General features: G+C 40.3%; 2 protein-coding genes across 2 annotated transcripts in view; both read right to left on the reverse strand.

Annotated features, from left to right (window-relative positions):
• Positions 1–2,602: 2,602 nt before the first annotated feature.
• Positions 2,603–27,830, reverse strand: part of LOC310944770 (coxsackievirus and adenovirus receptor homolog) — a 35,474-nt gene continuing 10,246 nt past the window's right edge. Inside the window, exons 2-4 of the mRNA XM_083910587.1 lie at positions 6,803–6,870; positions 4,324–4,671; positions 2,603–3,173 (exon numbers count right to left, since the gene is read on the reverse strand). Of these exons, the coding sequence (XP_083766713.1) occupies positions 2,935–3,173; positions 4,324–4,671; positions 6,803–6,857 (642 nt within the window). The 5' untranslated portion in view covers positions 6,858–6,870 and the 3' untranslated portion in view covers positions 2,603–2,934. The remainder of the gene's footprint in view (positions 3,174–4,323; positions 4,672–6,802; positions 6,871–27,830) is intronic.
• On the reverse strand, positions 7,390–11,986 carry LOC310944768 (coxsackievirus and adenovirus receptor-like). Its single transcript, XM_083910585.1, has 3 exons — positions 11,909–11,986; positions 9,800–10,147; positions 7,390–8,691 (listed from the first exon to the last, which is right to left on the reverse strand). Exons 1-3 carry the CDS (start codon positions 11,952–11,954, stop codon positions 8,351–8,353), a joined length of 735 nt encoding a protein of 244 aa, XP_083766711.1. The 5' UTR covers positions 11,955–11,986; the 3' UTR covers positions 7,390–8,350.

Here is a 27,830-nt window from a genome sequence, read left to right on the forward strand (position 1 = left end):
ATACAAGAGCTGCTAACGTGCTATCACCTTTCAGATCCTGGAGCTGTCGTCCAATCGAATCAAAGTGCTTCCAGAACTCATGCTCCACCCACTTCCTGCCGTAGAAACTCTCTACCTGGAGTCCAACGAGGTGAGAAAACAAACACCAACAGCTCATAAACAACCATCCACTCTCTTGCCTGAAGGGGGCGGTGGCGGGCCATTCACTTCACGTCACTGTCCCTTTAATTCCAGATCAAAGTGATGCCAGATAATTGGTTCGAAAAAAAGGAGGAGGTGCCGTATCTCTACCTGTCAATCAATCCCTGGGCCTGTTCCTGTTCCCTCGGTTACTTCTACCATTATCTCGGGGAACACGAACTCAACTTCTACGTTCGCCACGGACCGATCATCAAGGGCGACGTGGAGAGCGTGGTGAGACTTTTCAACGTTCAACTTTTTTCTGAAGTGAAGCTGTTTCTCACGTCTCGAGATTAGCGTCGATGGATCACCGGTGCGGAATTGTTCGCGGAACACAACCAGCAAATGATTGCCTGTGGCTAACGCTCGAGCTAACGACAATTACATCGCGACACCGATGTTATTAAGTCCTTTTAGCGCTAATAAGAATTTGTTTACCATCCATATTAATGACCCAACGATAAAAGGCCTTGTTGTTATTCGCTAAGTTTCACGTAAAAGGTTTAAGTTTTGATAAACTGTAAGTAAAGTTTTGCGTTGGGGTTTGTACGATGAGATTTTCATCGCGTACCGGTTCCGAATATCAGTTACCGGCCTCATTAATCAGTAAAAAAATCGTGATCGTTATCAACCCAGAAAACCTTGCGAGATTTGCGTCACCCGCAGAGAGATTCTATGTTAGGACTGACCTTAATTTTGTCTTGTTGCGACATTTTTTTTTGAGGAAAAAATTGTTTTCCTTTTTTTCCCGCAGGTGTGCGACTCTCCGCCACGTCATAAAGGTAAATCGTTAGTGAATCTGGAAGAATCTGATCTGTGTTCAGATTCGGTCGAATCTGAATCCGAAGGCCACCCGACGACACTTCCTACTACTCCCCCTACGACTCCTCCTACTACTACTACTCCTACGACTCCTCCTCCTCCTACGGCTCCTCCTCCTACTACTCCTATGACTCCTCCCCCCACTACTCCGCCTACGACTCCTCCTACTACGAGCCCGAATACTCCTCCCCCTACTCCTCAGGCCATTCCCCCTACCACTCCATCTACTCCTCGGGCCATTCCCCCTACAACTCCCTCTACTCCTCGGGCTATTCCCCCTACCACTCCCCCTACGACTCCTCCTTCGACTCCTCCTTCGACTCCTCCTACTACCTGGTCCTGGAGTTCTGCCGTCATGCTAACCACCGTCTCCCAAAAACTTGCGACAACCGCGCCGGTGCTATCGACCGTACCGTCGACAACTCCCATGAGTCCCGGCGACGCCTCGCCGAGGATCCGCGGACCGTCTCGCGTTAGCTCGGACGCGTTGTACTGCTGTTGGCTCTTTGCCGCGTGCGTTCTGCTGTGCGCGGCGGCGGCGGCGTGCGTGCTAGCTACTGCGGCTAGGCTGCTGTTCTGGTACCGGAGAGCGTACGAGCCTTTGAGTTCGGTGCTTGCGAGGAGGCGGAGGGACGGCGAGGGAGTGAGGATGCTAACGCTGCAAGACGGCGGAGAAAAGAATGTGTCAGGAGGAGGAGGAGGAGGAGGAGGAGGAGGAGCGGCGGCGGCGGCTGCGATGTATCGCTCTGTCCTGTTCGTCCACACAGAAGGAGAAACTACGGAGAGGGAGGACGGAGTGAGAGGAGGTGACGGGGGAGCAGAGGAGGTGGAGCTAACAGAGGAGGTGAGGAGGGGGGAGACGGGGGTGTACAGGAACACCCTGCACCGCCTCGTCAGCAAGGAGGAGGCCATCACCGGATGGAGGGATGTGATGGAGGAGCAGAGCTCTGCAGGAGAGGCAGGGAAGAGCAGAGGAGGAGGAGCAGGAGCAGGAGGAGGCGTGTCCAGGAAGCGCTACAGTGTGATTCTGAGGGAGGAGAAGGGGGAGGCGCAGGGAGGGAGGCGGGAGGTGGAGTGGGTGGTCGGTGGCTGGGAGGTGAAAGGAGGAGGAGACGGCGCAAGAGAGGAGGAGCAAAGGAGCAGCTGGGGGGAGTGGCTGACGCAGTACTTACCAAGCATGCCGTGGGGAGTGACCACGCCCCCTGAGGGGGAGGCGGCTCAGTGATGTCACCTTCGACCACGCCCCCTTTGGGAGGAGTCTCCGGGTCATGCGGCGTTTGCGATATTGCTTGTTTTTCACTGAAGTTAAAACAACGTAAAACCAGAGCGTTCCAAAACAAATTTCTTCCGACTTTTTGGTGATTGTGCGTGATTTGAATTGCGTGAAAAATGTGCAGCGCGCGTTCACGATATCGTTAACTTAGGTGTAGAAGTACGGCGTTGCAGAAAAAACGTTTTATAGAATGGTTTGCTCCCGTGTAGCTATTTCAACGCAAACAACGCAAATGTTGTCGCTTAGCATCGGCTCGCACGACTTTACTCGCGCTGTTACGTTCTTTTCTTTCACCTTCGACACACAGTGATGTTTTTCACATCAATGTCCACAATAAAAGGTTTTTATTGATGTTTTTTGACATAAACACAAATGCAAACAACAAGTTAAACACAGTTTAACAATCACAGTTAAAAGTAACGAGAAATAAGCTTCTGTCGGTGTTTAAGGTGCATTTATCCAGATTCAATTGACAGTTTAGTGCAGATAGATGTAGGAGCGTAAAGAATCAGCACATTAAACCTTTATATGTCGTGTGTAAATGATCGTATGTGATCGACATTACGTCAACATCATCATCATCATCATCTCAGTGCTTTACAGTGAGAGAAATGAGCTATGTTTTAAATCAACACATAGACAAAAAAGTGAAGTACTTTTTACACTTCCTCAGTCTGTTCAGACGGACGTTTGTGTGATTTTGTTCTGTTCTGACATTTCCCTGATCTCACACCAACAACAACAACAACAGCAGCAGCAACAACAAGGGCAACAGCGACGATGCCACCAATCAGCTCCACTTTTGTGTTTTCCGTCTCCTGTACGTTAGCATGTGGTTTCACTTCTGCGATCGGGTTCGTCCTCTGCTCCTCACTCCTCAGCATGGCCTGCATTTGCTCTGAAGAGCAGGAAACACACAACAGGCAGAAGCAAACGATCAACAACAAACTTATGACGCAAGATCAACCACTGATCTATATCTGGACTCTACCAACTCTTAAATCTGGGCCCTACCAACTCTTAAATCTGGACTCTACTAATGCTTAAATCTGGACTCTACCAACGCTTAAATCTGGACTCTACTAAAGCTTAAATCTAGACTCTACCAACTCACCCGGATCTGAACTGTACCAGCTGACCTGGATCTGGATTCTACCAACTCACCTGGATCTGGACTCTACCAACTCACCTGGATCTGGACTCTACCAGCTGACCTGGATCTGGACTCTACCAACTCTTAATTGTGGACTCTACCAACTCACCTGGATCTGGACTCTACCAACTCACCTGGATCTGGACTCTACCAGCTGACCTGGATCTGGACTCTACCAACTCTTAAATCTGGACTCTACCAGCTGACCTGGATCTAGACTCTACCAACTCTTAAATCTGGACTCTACCATCTGACCTGGATCTGGACTCTACCAACTCTTAAATCTGGATTCTACCAGTTGACCTGGATCTGGACTCTACCAGCTGACCTGGATCTGGACTCTACCATCTGACCTGGATCTGGACTCTACCAGCTGACCTGGATCTGGACTCTACCATCTGACCTGGATCTGGACTCTACCAGCTGACCTGGATCTGAACTCTACCAGCTGACCTGGATCTGGACTCTACCAACTCTTAAATCTGGAATCTACCAGCTGACCTGGATCTGGACTCTACCAGAAAACCTGGATATAGACTCTACCAGCTGACCTGGATCTGAACTCTACCAGCTGACCTGGATCTGGACACTACCAACTCTTAAATCTGGAATCTACCAGCTGACCTGGATCTGGACTCTACCAGAAAACCTGGATATAGACTCTACCAGCTGACCTGGATCTGGACTCTACCATCTGACCTGGATGTAGACTCTACCAACTCTTAAATCCGGAATCTACCAGCTGACCTGGATCTGGACTCTACCAGAAAACCTGGATATAGACTCTACCAGCTGACCTGGATCTGGACTCTACCATCTGACCTGGATGTAGACTCTACCAACTCTTAAATCTGGAATCTACCAGCTGACCAGGATCTGGACTCTACCAACTCACCTGGCGGCTCTATGACTCTCAGGTTGATGACTCTCTTGGACTCTACGTTGTTTCCTCCGATCTTCACGATGCTTCTACACTCGTAAACTCCAGAGTCGTCGACGTTGACGTTCTTCACCGTGATGGAAACGTCTCCGTCTTTTATCTCGGGATTTCTCAGCTCCACTCGACCGCGATAACGTGGATTCTGGTAGTTTTCGTACGGACGCGCGTTACGGTAGAAGAAGACGTACTTGAGCGGCTGCAGTTCCGATCTTTTCCACTCGATCAGCGTCACCACTCCATCGCTGGAACATCGCGACTCAAGAGTTACGTCACTTCCGGGCGTCGTCGTTAGCTCGTCTAGACCTGAAAACAGTGAGCAGATAGTTTTCTGTTAATTATGATGAATCGTTGCTTCTTCTTTAGGCTAAAACATGCTAACAGTTATATTTAACACGTGTCACTTTCGTATTTTCTTCAGAATAAAAGCTCTGAATTCTGTATGAAATGGTTGTTTTTGTGAAGAAAAGGAAATTTATGACTTAATTTACTGAAGAATATGAATCTGTTCTGTTTTTATCGTCGTTTTTGGAAGTGGACGTTTTTGTCCTTAAGGACTTAAGAGGGAGTAAAAAAGGTAGAATATGTGAACTCTGACTAATAAACACATCAAAGTCAGTATTTTAGGCTAATCTTTGACGTATAAATGTACTTTTTTGATACATAACAGTGACAGAAAGTCATCAAACTAAAATCCTCTAACATTATGGGATGTTTGCTCGCAGGACTGAAGTTGTTAAAGAGATTTATGCAGAAAAAAAATATGAATCTGTTCAGTTTTTATCGCAGTTTTGGAAGTGGACGTTTTTGTCCTTAAGGACTTAAGAGGGAGTAAAAAAAACAGACAGTTTTCTATTGATCTGTTAGGAATGATTAGAGTAAAAATATTATTTTTGGACCAAAAAGTTATGTTTATGTTTTGAAATCATGTTCTGGCGTCATGTGGCGCCACCTACTGCCGTCTAACAGTCATTGCGTGTACATGTCGATCTTTACTCAAGAGAACAGAATTGTGTCTTAGAGCCACTCGTTCGTGATAAAACGCTCGCTCGTTTGCTGACGGAGGACAATGGCAATCGCTCTGGCAACCTCGACTCTGAAGGGGAGGGGCGGAGGAGGAGGAGGAGGAGGAGGAGGAGGAGGAGGAGGAGGGGGTGGGGACGACTCGCTGCAGTGTTTTGAATTTGGGTGTAGTAACTGTTTTTGGCCACATTGTTACAGATGGAGAGTTTTGTATTCAACACTGATGCATATATATATATGAACTGACATTCAAAGTGTTAAAATCCTCAAAAATGAAAGAATGTTCCATTTTAGTTTTGAGCGGGGACGGGAGTTGTTTGTTTTCAAACGCCAAAGTAGCCTCACCCCAACAAGATAAGACTTGACACACACACACACACACATTCTTGTACTTGCTGCATACTGAGGACCAGCATTTCCACTTTATAAATCAACACAATTACAAATATCTACTTCGTGAACGACATCTACAAAAAACTACAGGTTGCAGTACCATAAAATGTCTGCAGGTGGAGCCCCAGAGCAGAAAGGGATGGACATTTTTTTTTTTTTTTTTTTTTCGGTCCAAAATTTGACAAAAACGTCATACTATACTATGTCGTCAAATTTTTTTAAAAACATTTGACCCAAAATTTTTGGTCCAAAATTTTTGGTCCAAAATTTTTGGTCCAAAACTTTTGGTCCAAAACTTTTGGTCCAAAATTTGACAAAAACTTCATACTATACTATGTCGGCCAAAATTAAAAAAAAAAATTTGACCCAAAATTTTTGGTCCAACATTTGACAAAAACGTCATACTATACTATGTCGTCCAAAATTTGAAAAAATCTTTGACAAAAATGTTTTGGTCCAAAATTTGACAAAAAAGTCATACTATACTATGTCGTCCAAAATTATTATTATTATTATTTTTGACAAATTGAGTATAGCATGTTATAGCAACCTAAGGAATTGATTTCAATGAAAACAAAGTGAGGACCGGCCAAAATGTCCTCACTTCGTAAAAATGACCTCACTTTGTTGGTTAAAAACCCTCATTGGTCCTCAGTATGCCGCAAGTACAAGAACACACACACACACACACACACACACACACACACACACACACACACACACACACACACACACACACACACACGCACACACGCACACACACACATTCTGAGCCTAAAACATAGGAAACTGTGCAGAAAAGTGCATGCATTACATAACAGCTGTTGTTGTTGTTGTTGTTTTTTGAAAATATCACTAGAGGTCAACAAAACAACCACACTCTGAAGTTCACTTCCTGTTTACATTATTATCATTTATTTTGCACTCGGACGTTTTCAGCTGCAAAATAACAACAAAGAACTTATTTGACATTTATCTGCAGACGCGCGCGCGCACACGCACACACACACACACTGCTCACCGTCGACGACCAAAGCCAGAGACAGGAACAAAATATCCCTTAAATACTGCGACATGATTGAGAAACAGCTGTGAGTGTGTGAGTGTGTGTCTGTGAGTGTGTGTGTGAGTGTGTGTGTTGAAAGGGGGAGGAGTCATCGAGTTCCTCTTTGATCAGCAAAGTCAACAAAGACCGAGAGAATTTCTTCCTCTTCACTGTGAAGAGAATCTTACCGTCTCAGCTCAATATTCAATACAAACATATATATAATATATGTATATAATATATATATATATATACAGTATAAATATTTTTTATATATTTATAGTTGTCCATCAAACTGCTCTGACCTGCTGAAGTCTCTCTGCTGCCATCTGCTGGACACAAGCCATTTCATTTGCAACAGACTGAATTCCGGGAAGTCACGTGATTTCCCGGAATTCAGTCTGTTGCAAATGAAATGGCTTGTGTCCAGCAGATGGCAGCAGAGAGACTTCAGCAGGTCAGAGCAGTTTGACTGAGTTTAGGATGGTGGTCGAGGGTCAGAGGTCAGAGGTCAATGTTTGTTTGAGTATTTACTAAATAAAAAGAACACATGTTCATGTGGAGATCAGACACTTTATTTTGAAGGTTTGAAGAGTTACATTCATGCAGTGAATGAGAGAAAAAAAACAAAAACATTTTCATATAGATTATATTGATTTATATATAAGGCTTGAAAAGTTCCTTTTATTAGATTATGTTTTTATTTTTGTATTATATAAGATTATATTATATTATATATATTATTATATTATATTATATAGGATTATATATTAGACTTTTTTATATTGGGGAAAGTCACTTGCTAACTTGTTAGATTATTTGAAATCAGATCACCTGAGATCAGATTAGATTATTTTAGATCAGATACATTTATTTTAGAATACATAAAATTACATTAGATGTAAAAAAATTTTTTTTTTTAAAAATCCCTCACCAGAGATTAGATCAGACCAGATAAGATTATATTAAATCACATGTCTTTAATCTGGACCGCTCCCTTCTCTGTAAACATCAAACATCACAAAAATAACAACATGTGATCACCGGCCACGCCCCCAACACACTTTATGGCCCCTCCCCCTGTCAGAGAAGCCCAGAACTTTCTTGTTCTGTTAATTTTACGTCACTGTGACTTTAAGGTGCTTCCGTTTGTGCAAATAGCAATGCTAACGCTAACGCTAACGCTAACTGTAGTGATGACATCAAGAAACAAAATTGATTCAGAGGACAAAGTGCACGTGAAAGTCCGTCTCTACGTAGACGACACGATCTTCTTCAACAAAAACAAGCTAATTGGCTAGCATTAGCTAGCTCGACAGTGGCAAACTGAGTCACATATTCAGGGTGTTACAGTGCGTTAAAGTGCGGAAAATACGACAAATGTTTGTGATGAAAACAAACTCTTGTCTGCGTCACATGACGATTCACAGTCCAGTGGTTAATGTTTTATAAATCTGAATGTTGCTCTCCGTCGCCTCCTGGTGGAAACGTTACACAGCTGTAGTGAATTCTTGACTTTTTGGGCTAAACCACTGAAGACGAGGAGGGGGGGGAGACAAGACAAACCTGCACCTTCTTCACTTTCTTAATCCTTACGTGAGAGAAACTGAAACGTATCACGTCCACGATGGACGTCGCTTCACGCGGAACCTTCTTTTTGGATAATTTGTGCGTCTTTGAGAGAACGATGACAACAATCACAACACAAACAAACCCCACAGTCAAAGTCACAAACACACCAGAGATCAGCACAAAACTGTTTCCACGTTTTCCTTCGTCCCATTTTCCTTCTTCTTCCAACTTTTCTTCATCTTTGTTTTCTTCATCCTCATTTTCTTCATTCCAGACAAGTGGAGCTGTGAGACCTGCAGAGAAGAACCAGGTGTCAGCAAGTCTGGACTCTACCAACTCACCTGGATCTGGACTCTACCAACTCTTAAATATGGACTCTACTAACTCTTAAATCTGGAATCTACCAGCTGACCTGGATCTGGACTCAACCAACTCACCTGGATCTGGACTCTAACAACTCTTAAATCTGGACTCTACCAACTCTTAAATCTGGATTCTACCAACTCACCTGGATCTGGACTCTACCAACTCACCTGGATCTGGACTCTACCAACTCTTAAACATGGACTCTACCAACTCTTAAATATGGAATCTACCAGCTGACCTGGATCTGGACTCAACCAACTCTTAAATCTGGATTCTACCAACTCACCTGGATCTGGACTCTACCAACTCACCTGGATCTGGACTCTACCAACTCTTAAACATGGACTCTACCAACTCTTAAATATGGAATCTACCAGCTGACCTGGATCTGGACTCAACCAACTCACCTGGATCTGGACTCTAACAACTCTTAAATCTGGACTCTACCAACTCACCTGGATCTGGACTCTACCAACTCACCTGGATCTGGACTCTACCAACTCTTAAACATGGACTCTACCAACTCTTAAATATGGAATCTACCAGCTGACCTGGATCTGGACTCAACCAACTCACCTGGATCTGGACTCTAACAACCCTTAAATCTGGACTCTACCAACTCACCTGGATCTTGACTCTACTAACTCTTAAATCTGGACTCTACCAACTCACCTGGATCTGGACTCTACCAACTCTTAAACATGGACTCTACCAACTCTTAAATATGGAATCTACCAGCTGACCTGGATCTGGACTCAACCAACTCACCTGGATCTGGACTCTAACAACCCTTAAATCTGGACTCTACCAACTCACCTGGATCTTGACTCTACTAACTCTTAAATCTGGACTCTACCAACTCACCTGGAGCTGGACTCAACCAACTCACCTGGATCTGGATTCTAACAACCCTTAAATCTAGACTCTACCATCTGACCTGGATCTAGACTCTACCTACTCTTAAATCGGGACTCTACCAGCTGACCTGGATCTGGACTCTACCAGCTGACCTGGATCTGGACTCTACCAACTCACCTGGCGGCTCTATGACTCTCAGGTTGATGACTCTCTTGGACTCTACGTTGTTTCCTCCGATCTTCACGATGCTTCTACACTCGTAAACTCCAGAGTCGTCGACGGTGACGTTCTTCACCGTGATGGAAACGTCTCCGTCTTTTATCTCGGGATTTCTCAGCTCCACTCGACCGCGATACCGTGGATTCTGGTAGTTTTCGTACGGACGCGCGTTACGGTAGAAGAAGACGTACTTGAGCGGCTGCAGGTCCGATCTTTTCCACTCGATCAGCGTCACCACTCCATCGCTGGAACATCGCGACTCAAATATGACGTCACTTCCTGGCGTCGTCGTTAGCTCCTCTAGACCTGAAAATCAACAAACAAACTGTTTTTATCGCAGTTTTTGGAAGTGGACATTTTTGTCCTTAAGGACTTAAGAAGGTAGTAAATTTTAAATCTAATACTACACAAAAACTAACATCTAGTAGTGGGCGCGCTAACGCGATAGCGGTGTCAACGTTAACGCACAACGACGACATGTTTACGTGTCTCCCGATTGTTAAAATGAGTCTGTAAAGTAACGCTAAAGTTTACGTACGCAGTACACAGGTACGCTGGTTATTTGTTAGCGCTGCTCTTTTCCTTTAATAAAACAGACCGCTCCAGTTCCACTGTAGGCTAACGCTAACGGCGCTAATGGAGCTCACTGGTAAACGGTGCCTGGACTCGTGCGTCTTTTTCCGGTCAGTCGTCATGGAAACGCGCCGTACGCTAACGTAGTGCCCAGCGCTACTCATCACGCATCAAAGTCAATATCTCAACTAATCTTTGCCACCTAGCATTTTTTATAACTAACTAACTTATAATTAACACTACACGTTTTTGTCTATCTTAAGGACTTCAGTGTAGTGAAAGTGAAAATGTAAGTGAAAATTTGAAGTCCAAAATGTGTCGAAAGAGCAACTTTCTTCTTCTTCTTTAGAGACAATATGTATCTATCTAAGCTAGCTAGCATCTATCTATCTAAGCTAGCTAGCATCTATCTATCTATCTATCTATCTATCTATCTATCTATCTATCTATCTATCTATCTATCTATCTATCTATCTATCTATCTATCTATCTATCTATCTATCTATCTATCTATCTATCTATCTAAGCTAGCTAACATCTATCTATCTACGCTAGCTAACATCTATCTATCTATCTATCTATCTATCTATCTATCTATCTATCTATCTATCTATCTATCTATCTATCTATCTATCTATCTATCTATCTATCTATCTAAGCTAGCTAACATCTATCTATCTATCTATCTATCTATCTATCTATCTATCTATCTATCTATCTATCTATCTATCTATCTATCTATCTATCTATCTAAGCTAGCTAACATCTATCTATCTATCTATCTATCTATCTATCTATCTATCTATCTATCTATCTATCTATCTATCTATCTATCTATCTATCTATCTATCTATCTATCTATCTAAGCTAGCTAACATCTATCTATCTATCTATCTATCTATCTATCTATCTATCTATCTATCTATCTATCTATCTATCTATCTATCTATCTATCTATCTATCTATCTATCTATCTATCTATCTATCTATCTAAGCTAGCTAACATCTATCTATCTATCTATCTATCTATCTATCTATCTATCTATCTATCTATCTATCTATCTATCTATCTATCTATCTATCTATCTAAGCTAGCTAACATCTATCTATCTATCTATCTATCTATCTATCTATCTATCTATCTATCTATCTATCTATCTATCTATCTATCTATCTATCTATCTATCTATCTATCTATCTAAGCTAGCTAACATCTATCTATCTATCTATCTATCTATCTATCTATCTATCTATCTATCTATCTATCTATCTATCTATCTATCAGCTTCACTTCTGTTTTTGACTCATTTGACTCAAACATTTTCACTTTCATTTCCTTTTTTTTTAGTTTTTCTTTCATTTTCACTTTGCGTTTTCTCTGAGTGAAAAACAGCAGAACATTATTCATAAAACAAACGTTAAATCACCTGCAATAAGACAACAAAACACACACACACACACACACACACACACACACTCTCACTATCTACTCACCAAAGGTCAAAGGGCAGAGCAGAAGGACACAGAGCAGGACGGACATTTGAGCCACAGACACAGAGAGAGAGAGTGAACACTGACACTGATCAGCTATTTGTGACCGACTTCAGAAGAGTTGAAGGGGGAGGGACAGAGGGAGGGACTCACAAGCCCCTCCCCCTCCCTCCCTGATGCCCCGCCCCCTTCTGACCACCTGTTTCTAACTGTCCAAAGACCGGTGAAAAACAGAGAAAACAACTTGTTTTAAAGTTGTCGTGATAGAGAGTTAGGTCACTATTATGCAAATGAGCGTAGAGAACGTTACAAACGAGCTAAGCTACGTCACGTGTTAATGATAATGATACTGATGCAGCTAACATGCTAATGTTTACATTCAGGAAACATGCTGGACCAACATGTTGTGTTGTGTTGTGTTGTGTTGTGTTGCCTGTTGTGTTATAAGATAAGATAAGATAAGATAGTCCTTTATTCGTCCTGCAGTGGGGAAATTTCCAGTGTTACAGCAGCAAGACAATAAAGATAAGGATAATAAATAATAAACATGCATTACCAAAAAGAAATAGAATATATAAAGTACAATTTATAAAGATATTAACACTGACTATAAAAACAGGTTTAAAAATAGAATGTAGAATGTACATTATAACCGGTCTGCAGAATATACACAGTATGCACATGGTATTTATAGTGTAAGGAAACAAGGCTGAGCTATTAAATAAGGATATTAAATAAGGATAAGGATATTGCACTGATGAGAAAACTACAGTATAAAAAATTTTACAGTATGAAAAATAACAATATATTGCACTTAAAAAAAAAATTTACATTATGAAAAAATATATACAGTATATTACACCAATGAAAATTAACAGTATATTGCACATGGAGAGTGGAGTGTGTGTGTGTGTGTGTGTGTGTGTGTGTGTGTGTGTGTGTGTGTGTGTGTGTGTGTGTGTGTGTATGTGTGTGTGTGTTCTTGTACTTGCGGCATACTGAGGACCAGTGAGGGTTTTAAACCAACAAAGTGAGGTCATTTTTACGGAGTGAGGACATTTTGGCCGGTCCTCACTTTTTTTTCATTGAAATCACTTCCTTAGGTTGCTATAACATGCTATACTCAATTTGTCAAAAATTTTAATTTTGGACGACTTTTTCTCAAATTTTGGACCATAATTTTTATTTTCAAATTTTGGACCAAATTTTTTATTTTCAAATTTTGGACCAAATTTTTTTTTCAAATTTTGGACCAAAAATTGTGTGTCCAATTTTTTTTTCAAATATTGGGTCAAATTTTTTTAAAGTTTTGGGTCAAATTTAATTCAAATTTTGGGTCATTTTTTTCAAATGTTGGGGCAATTTTTTTTCAAAATTTGGGTCAAATTTTTTTTTCAAATTTTGGAAGACATAGTATAGTATGACGTTTTTGTCAAATTTTGGACCAAATTTTTTTTGTCAAATTATTTTTTAAATTTTGGTCGACATAGTATTGTATGACGTTTTTGTAAAATGTTGGACCAAAAATTTAAAAAATAAAATAAAGTTGAAAAAGTTTTCCAGCCCTTTTTGCTCTGGGGCTCCACCTGCAGACATTTTATGGTACTGCAACCAGTAGTTCTTTGTAGATGTTATTCATGAAGTAGATATTTGTAATTGTGTTGATTTATAAAGTGGAAATGCTGGTCCTCAGTATGCAGCAAGTACAAGAATGTGTGTGTGTGTGTGTGTGTGTGTGTGTGTGTGTGTGTACGGTCTACTTAGAGCAGTGCTTGTTGTACAGTCTAACAGCTGCAGGGAGGAACGACCTGCGATAACGCTCCTTCAGACATTTTGGATGTTTGAGTCTGTGACTGAAGGAGCTGCCCAGTGCTGCGATGGTGTTCTGCAGGGGGTGGGAGAGGTTGTCCATCAGAGATGATAGCTTGGTAACCATTCTCCTCTCTCCCACCACCTCCACTGGTTCCAGGGGACATCCAAGGACAGAGCTGGCTTTCTTAATCAGCCTGTCCAGCCTCTTCCTGTCTGCGGCTGTGATGCCACTGCCCCAGCAGACCACTGCGTAAAAAATGGCTGATGCCACTACTGAGTCGTAGAAGGTCTTCAGGAGTTCTCCCTGAACTCCAAAAGACCTTAGTTTCCTCAACAGGTAGAGTCTGCTCTGACCCTTCCTGTAAAGCGCAGCAGCATGATCAGACCAGTCCAGTTTATTGTTAAGGTGAACACCCAGGTATTTGTAAGATGTCACCATCTCTATGTCCTTTTCCTGGATGCTCACCGGTGATGGAGGAGAGTGTCGTCTTCTGCGGAAATCCACCACCAGCTCCTTAGTTTTCCTCGCGTTGAGCTGGAGGCAGTTCCGCAAGGACCAGTCCACTCTGTACTCTCTGTCATCGTGTTGTGTTGTGTTGTGTTGCCTGTTGTGTTGTGTTGTCTGTTGTGTTGTCTGTTGTGTTGCCTGTTGTGTTGTGTTGTCTGTTGTGTTGCCTGTTGTGTTGTGTTGTCTGTTGTGTTGGCTGTTGTGTTGCCTGTTGTGTTGTGTTGTGTTGCCTGTTGTGTTGGCTGTTGTGTTGTGTTGCCTGTTGTGTTGTGTTGCCTGTTGTGTTGTATTGTGTTGCCTGTTGTGTTGGCTGTTGTGTTGTGTTGCCTGTTGCATTGTCTGTTGTGTTGTGTTGTGTTGCCTGTTGTGTTGTGTTGCCTGTTGTGTTGCCTGTTGTGTTGCCTGTTGTGTTGTATTGTGTTGCCTGTTGTGTTGTCTGTTGTGTTGGCTGTTGTGTTGTGTTGACTGTTGTGTTGTCTGTTGTGTTGTGTTGCCTGTTGTGTTGTGTTGCCTGTTGCGTTGTCTGTTGTGTTGTGTTGCCTGTTGTGTTGTGCTGCCTGTTGTGTTGCCTGTTGTGTTGTGTTGCCTTTTGTGTTGCGTTGCCTGTTGCGTTGTCTGTTGTGTTGCCTGTTGTGTTGTGTTGTGTTGCCTGTTGTGTTGTGTTGCATGTTGCGTTGTCTGTTGTGTTGTGTTGCCTGTTGTGTTGCCTGTTGTGTTGTGTTGCATGTTGCATTGTCTGTTGTGTTGTGTTGCCTGTTGTGTTGTGTTGCCTGTTGCGTTGTCTGTTGTGTTGTGTTGCCTGTTGTGTTGCCTGTTGTGTTGTGCTGCCTGTTGTGTTGCCTGTTGTGTTGCCTGTTGTGTTGTGTTGCCTGTTGCGTTGTCTGTTGTGTTGCCTGTTGTGTTGTGTTGCCTGTTGTGTTGTGTTGTGTTGCCTGTTGTGTTGTGTTGCATGTTGTATTGTCTGTTGTGTTGTGTTGCCTGTGTTTTTTTCCGTCCTCGTAAACGCTAAATCACAAATGTGATTGAAATCTGACAAGTTCAGGGTATTTGTGTTCAAGTGAACACAGTTACACACATCCAAAACACTGACAGAACTACCCAGATGTAGCAGAGCTAGCTAGCGAATTAGCTTTGATTTCATAAATGGTCAGTTATTTTCTGACATTAGTGTTCAAAGCTCAATGGTCCTGTGGATGTATATCAAACCAACACATTTCCAACACATTTGGACTTTGTGTTTATTTGCGAAAATGTATTACGACGACATTGTCCATCTTTGTTGAAAAAAATCAGCCGGCTCGCTGAATTCGCAAAGCATCATGGGTAATTTCATCTTCCACTTCGTTTTAAGTCGCGTCAGGAGACTTTCAGGGACGCCCACGTTTACATTTGTGACAAACGGCTGTGAATTGACAGAGAAATTACAGTTTTAAAATCACCTTCGTCTTCATTTTTAAAAAACTCCAGAGCTGAGTTTTAACATCTCTGTGGTTTTAGGTGATTTCAGAGAAACTGTTCGTCATATGAAAGTGAAAGTGAGCAAGAAAACAACTCACAAGGTTAGACCACGACCACAGCAACAATTTGATGCAACACATTGTCTGTGTAGGTTGTAAACTGTTGACCTCAGCAGTGTGTGTCACTCTAGCCGCGCCACACACACACTCATTATAAGATCTATCTATCTATCTATCTATCTATCTATCTATCTATCTATCTATCTATCTATCTATCTATCTATCTATCTATCCATCCATCCATCCATCCCTCCCTCCCTCCCTCCCTCCTCCCTCCCTCCCATCCATCCATCCATCCATCCATCCATCTATCCCTCCTCCCTCCCTCCCTCCCTCCTCCCTCCCTCCCTCCCTCCCTCCATCCATCATCCATCCATCCATCCATCTATCCCTCCCTCCCTCCCTCCCTCCCTCCCTCCCTCCCTCCCTCCCTCCATCTATCTATCTATCTATCTATCTATCTATCTATCTATCTATCTATCTATCTATCTATCTATCTATCTATCTATCTATCTATCTATCTATCTATCTATCTATCCATCCATCCATCCATCCATCCATCCATCCATCCATCTATCTATCTCTCTATCTCTCCATCTCTCCATCTATCCATCCATCCATCTATCTATCTATCTATCTATCTATCTATCTATCTATCTATCTATCTATCTATCTATCTATCTATCTATCTATCTATCTATCTATCTATCTATCTATCTATCTATCCATCCATCCATCCATCCATCTATCTATCTATCTATCTTTCTATCTATCTATCTATCTATCTATCTATCTATCTATCTATCTATCTATCTATCTATCTATCTATCTATCTATCTATCTATCTATCTATCCATCCATCCATCTATCCCTCCATCCATCCATCCATCCATCCATCCATCCATCCATCTATCCATCCATCCATCCATCCATCTATCTATCTATCTATCTATCTATCTATCTATCTATCTATCTATCTATCTATCTATCTATCTATCTATCTATCTATCTATCTATCTATCCATCCATCCATCCATCCATCCATCTATCTATCTATCTATCTATCTATCTATCTATCTATCTATCTATCTATCTATCTATCTATCTATCTATCTATCTATCTATCTATCTATCTATCTATCTATCTATCATCATCCATCTATCCCATCCATCCATCATCATCCATCCATCCATCCATCATCCATCCATCATCCATCCACATCATCCACCATCCATCATCCATCATCATCCATCCATCTATCTATCTATCTATCTATCTATCTATCTATCTATCTATCTATCTATCTATCTATCTATCTATCTATCTATCTATCTATCTATCTATCTATCTATCTATCCATCTATCTATCTATCTATCTATCTATCTATCTATCTATCTATCTATCTATCTATCTATCTATCTATCTATCTATCTATCTATCTATCTATCTATCTATCTGTCTATCTATCTATCTATCTATCTATCTATCACACTTTACAAGTGAAAAGAGCGATAAACTGTTCAAAGATAACAACAATATTATTATTAATATTATTCTTATTATTTCATCGTGGACAGAAGAGTGAAGCCAGTGACTGAACGTGTATTCTGTTAAATGGCCAGCAGAGGGGGGCAGTGAGTCAGTGATTAATAAATGAAGAAAGGTTTTTTTTAATGTGGTTTCAGTAAAAACCACAGAGCTGAATATGTAGGTGATGAAGCAGCAGAAACATCAGTAACGGGTCGTACCATGACGTCTCTGCTGAAGCTGATCTGTGAGTAAAAACCTCAGCTTTCTCTGTTGTTTCACATTATTTTCACCTCTTTTTACGCTAAAGGAAACTTGATTTCATCACATTTGTCGTGTCAGGACGTTTGTCGTGTCTTTTTGTTTAGTTCACTGTTTGTTCCTCTGTTTCTCTTCAGTGCTGATGTCGTCGCTCTGTCGTCGCTCAGAACACGGTGAGTGAATTCCAACACTAAACCATCGTCTTTATCATATTATTTTATTCTAGCGAGTGAGATCTATCCAACAAAAACTTCACAAAATAACTCAAACTGAAAAAAAACAAAAACATTGTCCCGTAAAAACTCTTCAGCTGAATAACTGAAACTGAATTGTGTCTTTCTTCATTTATTTCGTACATAAATAATCATTTTGGGTAAATGAAGAGTGTTTATTTGAGACTTTTGATACTTTTTCATTTGTTCATAATAAAATGCTTTTAATTATGTTTTTGTTTACAATATCTATCTATCTATCTATCTATCTATCTATCTATCTATCTATCTATCTATCTATCTATCTATCTATCTATCTATCTATCTATCTATCTATCTATCTATCTATCTATCTATCTATGCTAGCATCTATCTATACTAGCATCTATCTATCTATCTAAGCTAGCATCTATCTATCTATTCTAGCTAGCATCTATTTATCTAAGCTAGCTAGAGTATATCTATCGATTTATGCATGCTAGCATCTATCTGTCTAATTATCTATCTATCTGTCTATGCTAGCTGGCATCTATCTATCTAAGCTAGCTAGCATCTATCTATCAAAGCTGGCTAGCATCTATCTATCTAAGCTAGTTAGTATCTATCTATCTAAGCTTTCTGTCTATCTTAAGTTAGCTAGCATCTATCTATATCTCTAAGCTAGCTAACATCTATCTATCTATCTAAGCTATCTGTCTATCTAAGTTAGCTAGCATCTATCTATCTAAGCTAGCATTTATCTATCTATGCTAACTAGCATTTGCCTATCTAAGCTAGGTAGCATCTCTCTATCTAAGCTAGCTAGCATCTATCTAACTAAGTTAGCTAGCATCTATCTATCTATCTATCTATCTATCTATCTATCTATCTATCTATCTATCTATCTATCTATCTATCTATCTAAGCTAGCTAGCATATATCTATCTATCTATCTATCTATCTATCTATCTATCTATCTATCTATCTATCTATCTATCTATCTAAGTTAGCTAGCATCTATCTATCTCTATCTATCTATCTAAGCTAGCATTTATCTACCTATATTAACTAGCATTTGCCTATCTAAGCTAGGTAGCATCTCTCTATCTAAGCTAGCTAGCATCTATCTAACTAAGTTAGCTAGCATCTATCTATCTAAGCTAGCTAGCATCTATCTATCTATCTATCTATCTATCTATCTATCTATCTATCTATCTATCTAAGCTAGCATTTATCTATCTTTCTATGCTAGCTAGCATCTATCTATCTTAGCTAGCTAGCATCTATATATCTATCTTAGCTAGCTAGCATCTATATATCTATCTTAGCTAGCTAGCATCTGTCTATCTATTTGTGCTAGCTAGCATCTATCTATCTATCTATCTATCTATCTATCTATCTATCTATCTATCTATCTATCTATCTATCTATCTATCTATCTATCTATCTATCTATCTATCTATCTATCTATCTAAGCTAGCTAGCATCTATCTATCCTAAATGTCTTTCTCTGTGATGTTTGAATGCAGCTGGTGTGACGTTGAGTCCTGACAGTTCTCAGGTGTTTGAGGGACATTCTGTCTCTCTGAGCTGTGAGGACAACAGTGAGGACAACAGTGAGGACAACAGTGAGGACAACAGTGAGGACAGTGAGTGGACGCTGATGAGAAACACGTCCACAGAAACCAGGACTGTGTGTAAAGACTGGGGAGTCGAGAGTGGAGAAACCTGTGAAATCAGCGCTGTCATGGACTTTGATTCTGGAGTTTACTGGTGTGAGTCCAGAGAGGGAGGAGCCAACAGCAGCATCAACATCACTGTGACAGGTGAGACTGTGGAGTCAGGCTCCGCCCACACTGACACACCTCCACGGTTTTCAAAGTAAAAGTCTGAGTTTCTGTCGGTCCACACTTTTTAAAACACTGCCGTCTTCCTCTGTGTGCAGCTCGGTCAGTGATCCTGCAGAGCCCCGCCCTCCCTGTGACAACAGGATGTGATGTCACTCTGCGATGTCGAACCAAAAACACGTCCAACCGAGAGGCAACGTTCTACAAAAACAACGTCACCATCAGAACCGAGCAAACGGGTCACATGACCATCCATCACATCGCCAAGTCTGACGAAGGAGCCTACAAGTGTGACATCATCGGTGAAGGAGAGTCTCTGACCAGCTGGATCACTGTCACAGGTCAGGAGGTCAGGGGTCAGGAGGTCAGGGGTCAGGAGGTCAGGGGTCAGGGGTCAGGAGTTAAGGAGGTCAGGGGTCAAGCTGTTCTTTTACCAAGCAGCTTAACAAAGCTTTGTTCTTCTTCTTCATCAGTGTCTCCGTCCTCCACATTTCGTCTGTCACACTTCATCATTCCTGTTTCCACATCAGTCGGTGGTTTGGTTCTTCTGGTTCTGCTGGTTGTTCTGGTTCTGGTGGTGAGACGATGTGTTCGGAGGAAACCTGTGGGTGAGACAGTCTCTGTTTTTATACGTTAAAAACAGTTTGAAGTTCATCTATCTATCTATCTATCTATCTATCTATCTATCTATCTATCTATCTATCTATCTATCTATCTATCTATCTATCTATCTATCTATCTATCTATCTATTTAAGCTAGCTAGCATCTATCTATCTATCTATCTATCTATCTATCTATCTATCTATCTATCTATCTATCTATCTATCTATCTATCTATCTATCTATCTATCTATCTATTTAAGCTAGCTAGCATCTATCTAGCTAAGCTAGATAGTATCTATCTATCTAAGCTATCTGTCTATCTAAGTTAGCTAGCATCTATCTATCTATCTATCTATCTATCTATCTATCTATCTATCTATCTATCTATCTATCTATCTATCTATCTAAGCTCACTAGCATCTATTGATCTAAGCTAGTTAACATCTATCTATCTAAGCTTTCAATCTATTTATCTGAGCTATCTATCTATTTACCTAAGCTTTCTAGCTATCTAAGCTAGCATCTATCTATCTATCTATCTATCTATCTATCTATCTATCTATCTATCTATCTATCTATCTATCTATCTATCTATCTATCTATCTATCTATCTATCTATCTATCTATCTATCTATCTATCTATCTAAGCTCACTAGCATCTATTGATCTAAGCTAGTTAACATCTATCTATCTAAGCTATCTATCTATTTATCTAAGCTTTCAAGCTATCTAAGCTAGCATCTATCTATCTATCTATCTATCTATCTATCTATCTATCTATCTATCTATCTATCTATCTATCTATCTATCTATCTATCTATCTATCTATCTATCTATCTAAAGTATAAAGTATATATATATTTACTGAACATCGTCACATCATCTGCATAAAAACACACAAAAACATCAGTTAAAATAAACTGCAGCGTTTGTTTCTCGTTCATTTTCTTCTTCACATAATCTGAAAATATCAAACTGTCACTCTGGTTTTTTTCTTTGTTTTTTTTGTGAGTAAATTTCAAAGAATCTCTGGTTATTTTTGTCCTTTTTGTTCATCAGTAAATGTTTCCTCCATGTGTGTGTGTGAAGTGTAACGATGTGGTCAACGTGTCAAACAGACGTTAGCTTCCTGTTTCCTGATGGAAACAAAGTGTTTCTTTAAAATAGTCTGACTTTACTGAGAATCACCTCAGAGTTTTTAACACACTTCATTTCTTATTTCTTATTTCAGAGCCTGATCCAGAATCTGTGAGAAGAAGAAGATCAGACGTCCGTCATGAAGCAAACACACTGACGGGTAACGTTAGAGATGACATACACCACGTCTTTGGTGTCTTTGGTGCAGGGAGAGTGAGTGGTTTGCAAAGCAAACATATCCTAGACTTAAACTGACATAGACTTTAAAAGGTCAGTCTTTTGTTAAGTGGCTGAAATCATGCAGTAATTCACTCACTCGCCCACACCAAAGTCACTCGATTTTCTCTATGGACTTTGGTGTGGGAGAGTGAGCGGTTTTTACCGCAGATAATTTTGTTATGATAATCGTGTCATGAAATTTCAATATCATGTAATGTTTAATCCCAGTAATTTCTTTCTTCCAGTGCGAGAGCGAGCCGCCACCGCCGCTAACCACGCTGCCACCGCCGCTAACCACGCAACCGCCGCTAACCCCGCCTCCGACGACACGGAGGCCGTGAGTTATGGACAAATAATGTTCAGAGCAAACATCAGGACAGGTAGAGCTGTGTGAATGTCTGCTCTCATGTATAAGGGTTTGTGCTAAAAGAAAAATCATAATTATAATGAAAACTACAAAATTATGCGTCAAAATGTTGATCTATCTACGCTCGCGACATCTATCTATCTATCTATCTATCTATCTATCTATCTATCTATCTATCTATCTATCTATCTATCTATCTATCTATCTATCTATCTATCTATCTATCTAAGATAGCTAGCATCTATCGATCTATCTAAGCTAGCTAGCATTTATCTATCTATCTAAGCTCGCGAGCATCTATCGGTCTAAGCTATCTCTCTATTATCTGAGCTATCTATCTAAGATAGCTAGCATCTATCGATTTATCTAAGCTAGATAGCATCTATCTATCTATCTATCTATCTATCTATCTATCTATCTATCTATCTATCTATCTATCTATCTATCTATCTAAGGTCGCTATCTATCGATCTAAGCTAGTTAACATCTATCTATCTAAGCTAGTTAGTATCTATCTATCTATCTATCTATCTATCTATCTATCTATCTATCTATCTATCTATCTATCTATCTATCTATCTAAGATAGCTAGCATCTATCGATCTATCTAAGCTAGCTAGCATTTATCTATCTATCTAAGCTCGCGAGCATCTATCGGTCTAAGCTATCTCTCTATTATCTGAGCTATCTATCTAAGCTAGATAGCATCTATCTATCTATCTATCTATCTATCTATCTATCTATCTATCTATCTATCTATCTATCTATCTATCTATCTAAGGTCGCTATCTATCGATCTAAGGTAGTTAACATCTATCTATCTAAGCTAGTTAGTATCTATCTATCTAAGCTATCTGTCTATCTAAGTTAGCTAGCATCTATCTATCTATCTATCTATCTATCTATCTATCTATCTATCTATCTATCTATCTATCTATCTATCTATCTATCTATCTATCTATCTATCTATCTATCTATCTATCTATCTATCTATCTAAGGTCACTAGCATCTATCGATCTAAGCTAGTTAACATCTATCTATCTAAGCTATCTATCTATTTATCTAAGCTAACTATCTATCTATCTAAGCTAGCATCGATCTATCTATCATCTCGTGCGATGCGGCGGTGGCGGGAAATTTTGATGGTGTCTGCTTCTTACTGCTGATTTTGGCAGGATTGAACCTTTAGTATTTTAGTATTTTTTTTTGTATAATATTGTTAGTATTGAAGTATTTAGACAAAGTCCTATTTTCGTGGAATCAACCTTTAAAACGGACTCACAAGCCCCTCCCCCTCCCTGATGCCCCGCCCACCCCTTCCAAACACTGTCCAAAGACTGGTGAAAAACAGAGAAAACAACATGTTCTAAAGTCGTCGTATTTCAAGAACGGTTGATGACAGAGAGTAAATGTTTGGCGTGTGAGCGTCAGGAGACTTTCAGGAACTCCCACGTTTACATTTGTGACAAACGGCTGTGAATTGACAGAGAAATGACAGTTTTAAAATCACCCTCGTCTTCACTTTTAATAAACATTTAACATGGGAGTCGATGGGAGCTTTGAGCAGAACTCTCTGTGCTTTTAGGTGATTTTAAGAAAAAGTGTAAGTCATGTGACAATGAAAACAACACACATGGTTAGACGACGACCAGAGCAACGTTTTGATGTAACACGTGTGTGTGTAGGTTGTAAACTGAGGTCAGGAGAAGAGTTTGTTTAGAGGTTTTTCTCATTATTTTCCTGGACCTCAGCAGCGTGTGTCACTCTAGCCGCGCCACACACACACACTCATTATAAGATCTGAAAAAAAGTACAAAACTTAAAGTGTGATTGTGTAAAAACTGTAATATCTATCAAAACTCTGACTGAGGTGAGAAAAGTCTCAAGTCTTATGAGTCGTTTAAAGTTCGAACCACGTTTCTACGTTAAAGTGTGACGACACTGTGACGCTCCAAAGTGGGCGGGGTTTCCGACCGTTTCCCATTCATGTGTATGTGGAAATTATTCGCGTGGTTACTCAGACAAACACTGTGTGTGTGTGTGTGTGTGTGTGTGTGTGTGTGTGTGTGTGTGTGTGTGTGTTCAGAACATCCACCTGAGCCAGAGGTCATCTACTCGTCACTGAAGGTCGACCCCTGAATGCAGACTCCGCCCACACTGTCTCCTTTTTTACATTTGTATTTATTTTATTTAACCTTTATTTTACCAGGAAAGTCCCATTGAGATAAAAAACCTATTTTTCCTGGTCCTGGTCCTGGTCCTGGTCCTGGTCCTGGTCCTGGCCAAGAGGCAGCAAAAGTTACAAAGTTACAATATACAAACAACAAATAAAATCATAAAAAAACACTTACAAGTAAAATATGTCTTCTCACGTGTCTCAGTCTGAAATCTGTTCATTTCCTGTGTTGATTCTAAACAGTAAATAATTGTGTCATCGGCATAAAAATGCATGTTAGCATCTAACACATTTTCCCCCAAATCATTCATATACATAATGAACAGGAGGGGGTCCTAGTATTGAAACCCTGTGGCGCCCCCTTGTGGACATTCACACAGACCATCATATTCAATACACCGAGTCCTGTCACTCAAATCATTTGTAAACCAGGAAACGACACGATCTGACAAACCCAAAGACATCATAGACTTCAGTCAACATTGGTGTTTATCTGAGAATCGATGTTCAGTGATGAAGTCAGCGATGGTTGGAGACATTTTCATTCATTCATAATAAATAATTATCTATCTATCTATCTATCTATCTATCTATCTATCTATCTATCTATCTATCTATCTATCTATCTATCTATCTATCTATCTATCTATCTATCTATCTATCGAAGCTAGCTAGCATCTATCTATCTATTATGCTAGCTAGCTTCTATCTATCTATTATGCTAGCTAGCTTCTATCTATCTATTATGCTAGCTAGAATCTATCTATCTATCTATCTATCTATCTATCTATCTATCTATCTATCTGTCGAAGCTAGCTAGCATCTATCTATCTATTATGCTAGCTAGCTTCTATCTATCTATTATGCTAGCTAGCTTCTATCTATCTATCTATCTATCTATCTATCTATCTATCTATCTATCTATCTATCTATCTATCTATCTATCTATCGAAGCTAGCTAGCATCTATCTATCTATTATGCTAGCTAGCTTCTATCTATCTATTATGCTAGCTAGCTTCTATCTATCTATTATGCTAGCTAGAATCTATCTATCTATCTATCTATCTATCGAAGCTAGCTAGCATCTATCTATCTATTATGCTAGCTAGCTTCTATCTATCTATTATGCTAGCTAGCTTCTATCTATCTATCTATCTATCTATCTATCTATCTATCTATCTATCTATCTATCTATCTATCTATCTATCTATCTATCTATCGAAGCTAGCTAGCATCTATCTATCTATTATGCTAGCTAGCTTCTATCTATCTATTATGCTAGCTAGCTTCTATCTATCTATTATGCTAGCTAGAATCTATCTATCTATCTATCTATCTATCTATCTATCTATCTATCGAAGCTAGCTAGCATCTATCTATCTATTATGCTAGCTAGCTTCTATCTATCTATTATGCTAGCTAGCTTCTATCTATCTATTATGCTAGCTAGCTTCTATCTATCTATCTATCTATCTATCTATCTATCTATCTATCTATCTATCTATCTATCTATCTATCTATCTATCTATCTATCTATCTATCTAAGCTACCTAGCATCTATCTATCTATTTGTGCTATATATATATTATTGTATTTTTAAATCTATATATGTAGATATATGTACATATATATGTTGTGAAACTGACGACAGCTAGAAGAAGTTTTTTTTCATGTGGCGTCAGTAAAAACCACAGTGTTGCATTCAGAGGACGTAGGTGATGAAGCAGCAGAAACATCAGTAACGGGTCGTACCATGACGTCTCTGCTGAAGCTGATCTGTGAGTAAAAAGCTTTCTCTGTTGTTTCACATTATTTTCACCTCTTTTTACGCTAAAGGAAACTTGATTTCATCACATTTGTGTGTCTTTGCTGTTTCTTCACAAACCTCCTGATTTATTTTGTTTTTATTTGTTCCTCTGTTTCTCTTCAGTGCTGATGTCGTCGCTCTGTCGTCGCTCAGAACACGGTGAGTGAATTCCAACACTAAACCATTGTCTTTATCATTTTATTTTAGCTTTTATTTTGTTTTTTTTTACAATGTGCGACATCTATCTATCTATCTATCTATCTATCTATCTATCTATCTATCTATCTATCTATCTGTCTATCTGTCTGTCTATCTGTCTATCTATCTGTCTGTCTGTCTGTCTGTCTGTCTGTCTGTCTGTCCGTCCGTCCGTCCGTCCGTCCGTCCGTCCGTCCGTCTATCTATCTATCTATCTATCTATCTATCTATCTATCTATCTATGTATCTATCTATCTAGCTAAGCTAGCTAGCAAGCATATATCTATCTAAGCTAACTAGCATCTATCTATCTATGCTAGCTAGCATCTTTCTAAGCTAGCTAGCATCTCTCTATCTATTTGTGCTAGCTAGCATCTATCTATCTATCTATCTATCTATCTATCTATCTATCTATCTATCTATCTATCTATCTATCTATCTATCTATCTAAGCTAGCTAAGCTAGCTAGCATCTATCTATTTGGGCAAGCTAGCATCTATCTATCTATCTATCTATCTATCTATCTATCTATCTATCTATCTATCTATCTATCTATCTATCTATCTATCTATCTATCTATTTGTGCTAGCTATCATCTATCTATCTATCTATTTATTATCTATATATGCTAGCTAGCATCTATCTATCTAAGCTAGCTAGCGTCTATCTAGCTTAGCTATCTAGCATCTATATATCTATCTTAGCTAGCTAGCATCTATCTATCTTAGCTGGCTAGCATCTATCTATCTTAGCTAGCTAGCATCTGTCTACCTAAGCTAGCTAGCATCTATCTATCCTAAATGTCTTTCTCTGTGATGTTTGAATGCAGCTGGTGTGACGTTGAGTCCTGACAGTTCTCAGGTATTTGAGGGACACTCTGTCTCTCTGAGCTGTGAGGACAACAGTGAGGACAACAGTGAGGACAACAGTGAGGACAACAGTGAGGACAACAGTGAGGACAGTGAGTGGACGCTGATGAGAAACACGTCCACAGATGTCAGGACTGTGTGTAAAGACTGGGGAGTCGAGAGCGCTGACATCTGTCAACTTGGTCCTGTCATGGACTTTGATTCTGGAGTTTACTGGTGTGAGTCCAGAGAGGGAGGAGCCAACAGCAGCATCAACATTACTGTGACAGGTGAGACTGTGGAGTCAGGCTCCGCCCACACTGACACACCTCCACGGTTTTCAAAGTAAAAGTCTGAGTTTCTGTTGGTCCACACTTTTTAAAACACTGCCGTCTTCCTCTGTGTGCAGCTCAGTCAGTGATCCTGCAGAGCCCCGCCCTCCCTGTGACAACAGGATGTGATGTCACTCTGCGATGTCGAACCAGACAAACGTCCAACCGAGAGGCAACGTTCTACAAAAACAACTTGACCATCAGAACCGAGCAAACGGGTCACATGACCATCCATCACATCGCCAAGTCTGACGAAGGAGCCTACAAGTGTGACATCATCGGTGAAGGAGAGTCTCTGACCAGCTGGATCACTGTCACAGGTCAGGAGGCTTCATCAGGGTCTCCGTCCTCCACATTCATCATTGCTGTTGCCATATCAGTCAAAGCTTTGGTTCTGCTGGTTCTGCTGGTTGTTCTGGTTGTTCTGGTTCTGCTGGTGAGACCATGTGTTCGGAGGAAACCCGTGGGTGAGACAGTCTCCGTTTTTATACGCTAAAAACTGTTTGAATGTCATGTGGCCGCTAGATGTCTCTGTAGCGCTAGTGACGCCATCAAACGGCGTCTGTTTTC

The sequence above is a fragment of the Microchirus variegatus genome (genome assembly GCF_963457635.1).
Source record: "Microchirus variegatus genome assembly, chromosome: 2".
In the NCBI taxonomy this organism is placed as follows: domain Eukaryota; kingdom Metazoa; phylum Chordata; class Actinopteri; order Pleuronectiformes; family Soleidae; genus Microchirus; species Microchirus variegatus.

What these genes read in the sequence shown, in the direction of transcription:
- LOC310944768 (XM_083910585.1), bottom strand. Translation starts at nt 11,954, where the DNA reads ATGTCCGTCCTGCTCTGTGTCCTTCTGCTCTGCCCTTTGACCTTTG. An exon ending in GCTCTGCCCTTTGACCTTTG is followed by an intron (nt 10,148 to 11,908) that starts GTGAGTAGATAG and finishes GTTGATTTTCAG; the next exon opens with GTCTAGAGGAGCTAACGACG. An exon ending in GAGAGTCATAGAGCCGCCAG is followed by an intron (nt 8,692 to 9,799) that starts GTGAGTTGGTAG and finishes TCTTCTCTGCAG; the next exon opens with GTCTCACAGCTCCACTTGTC.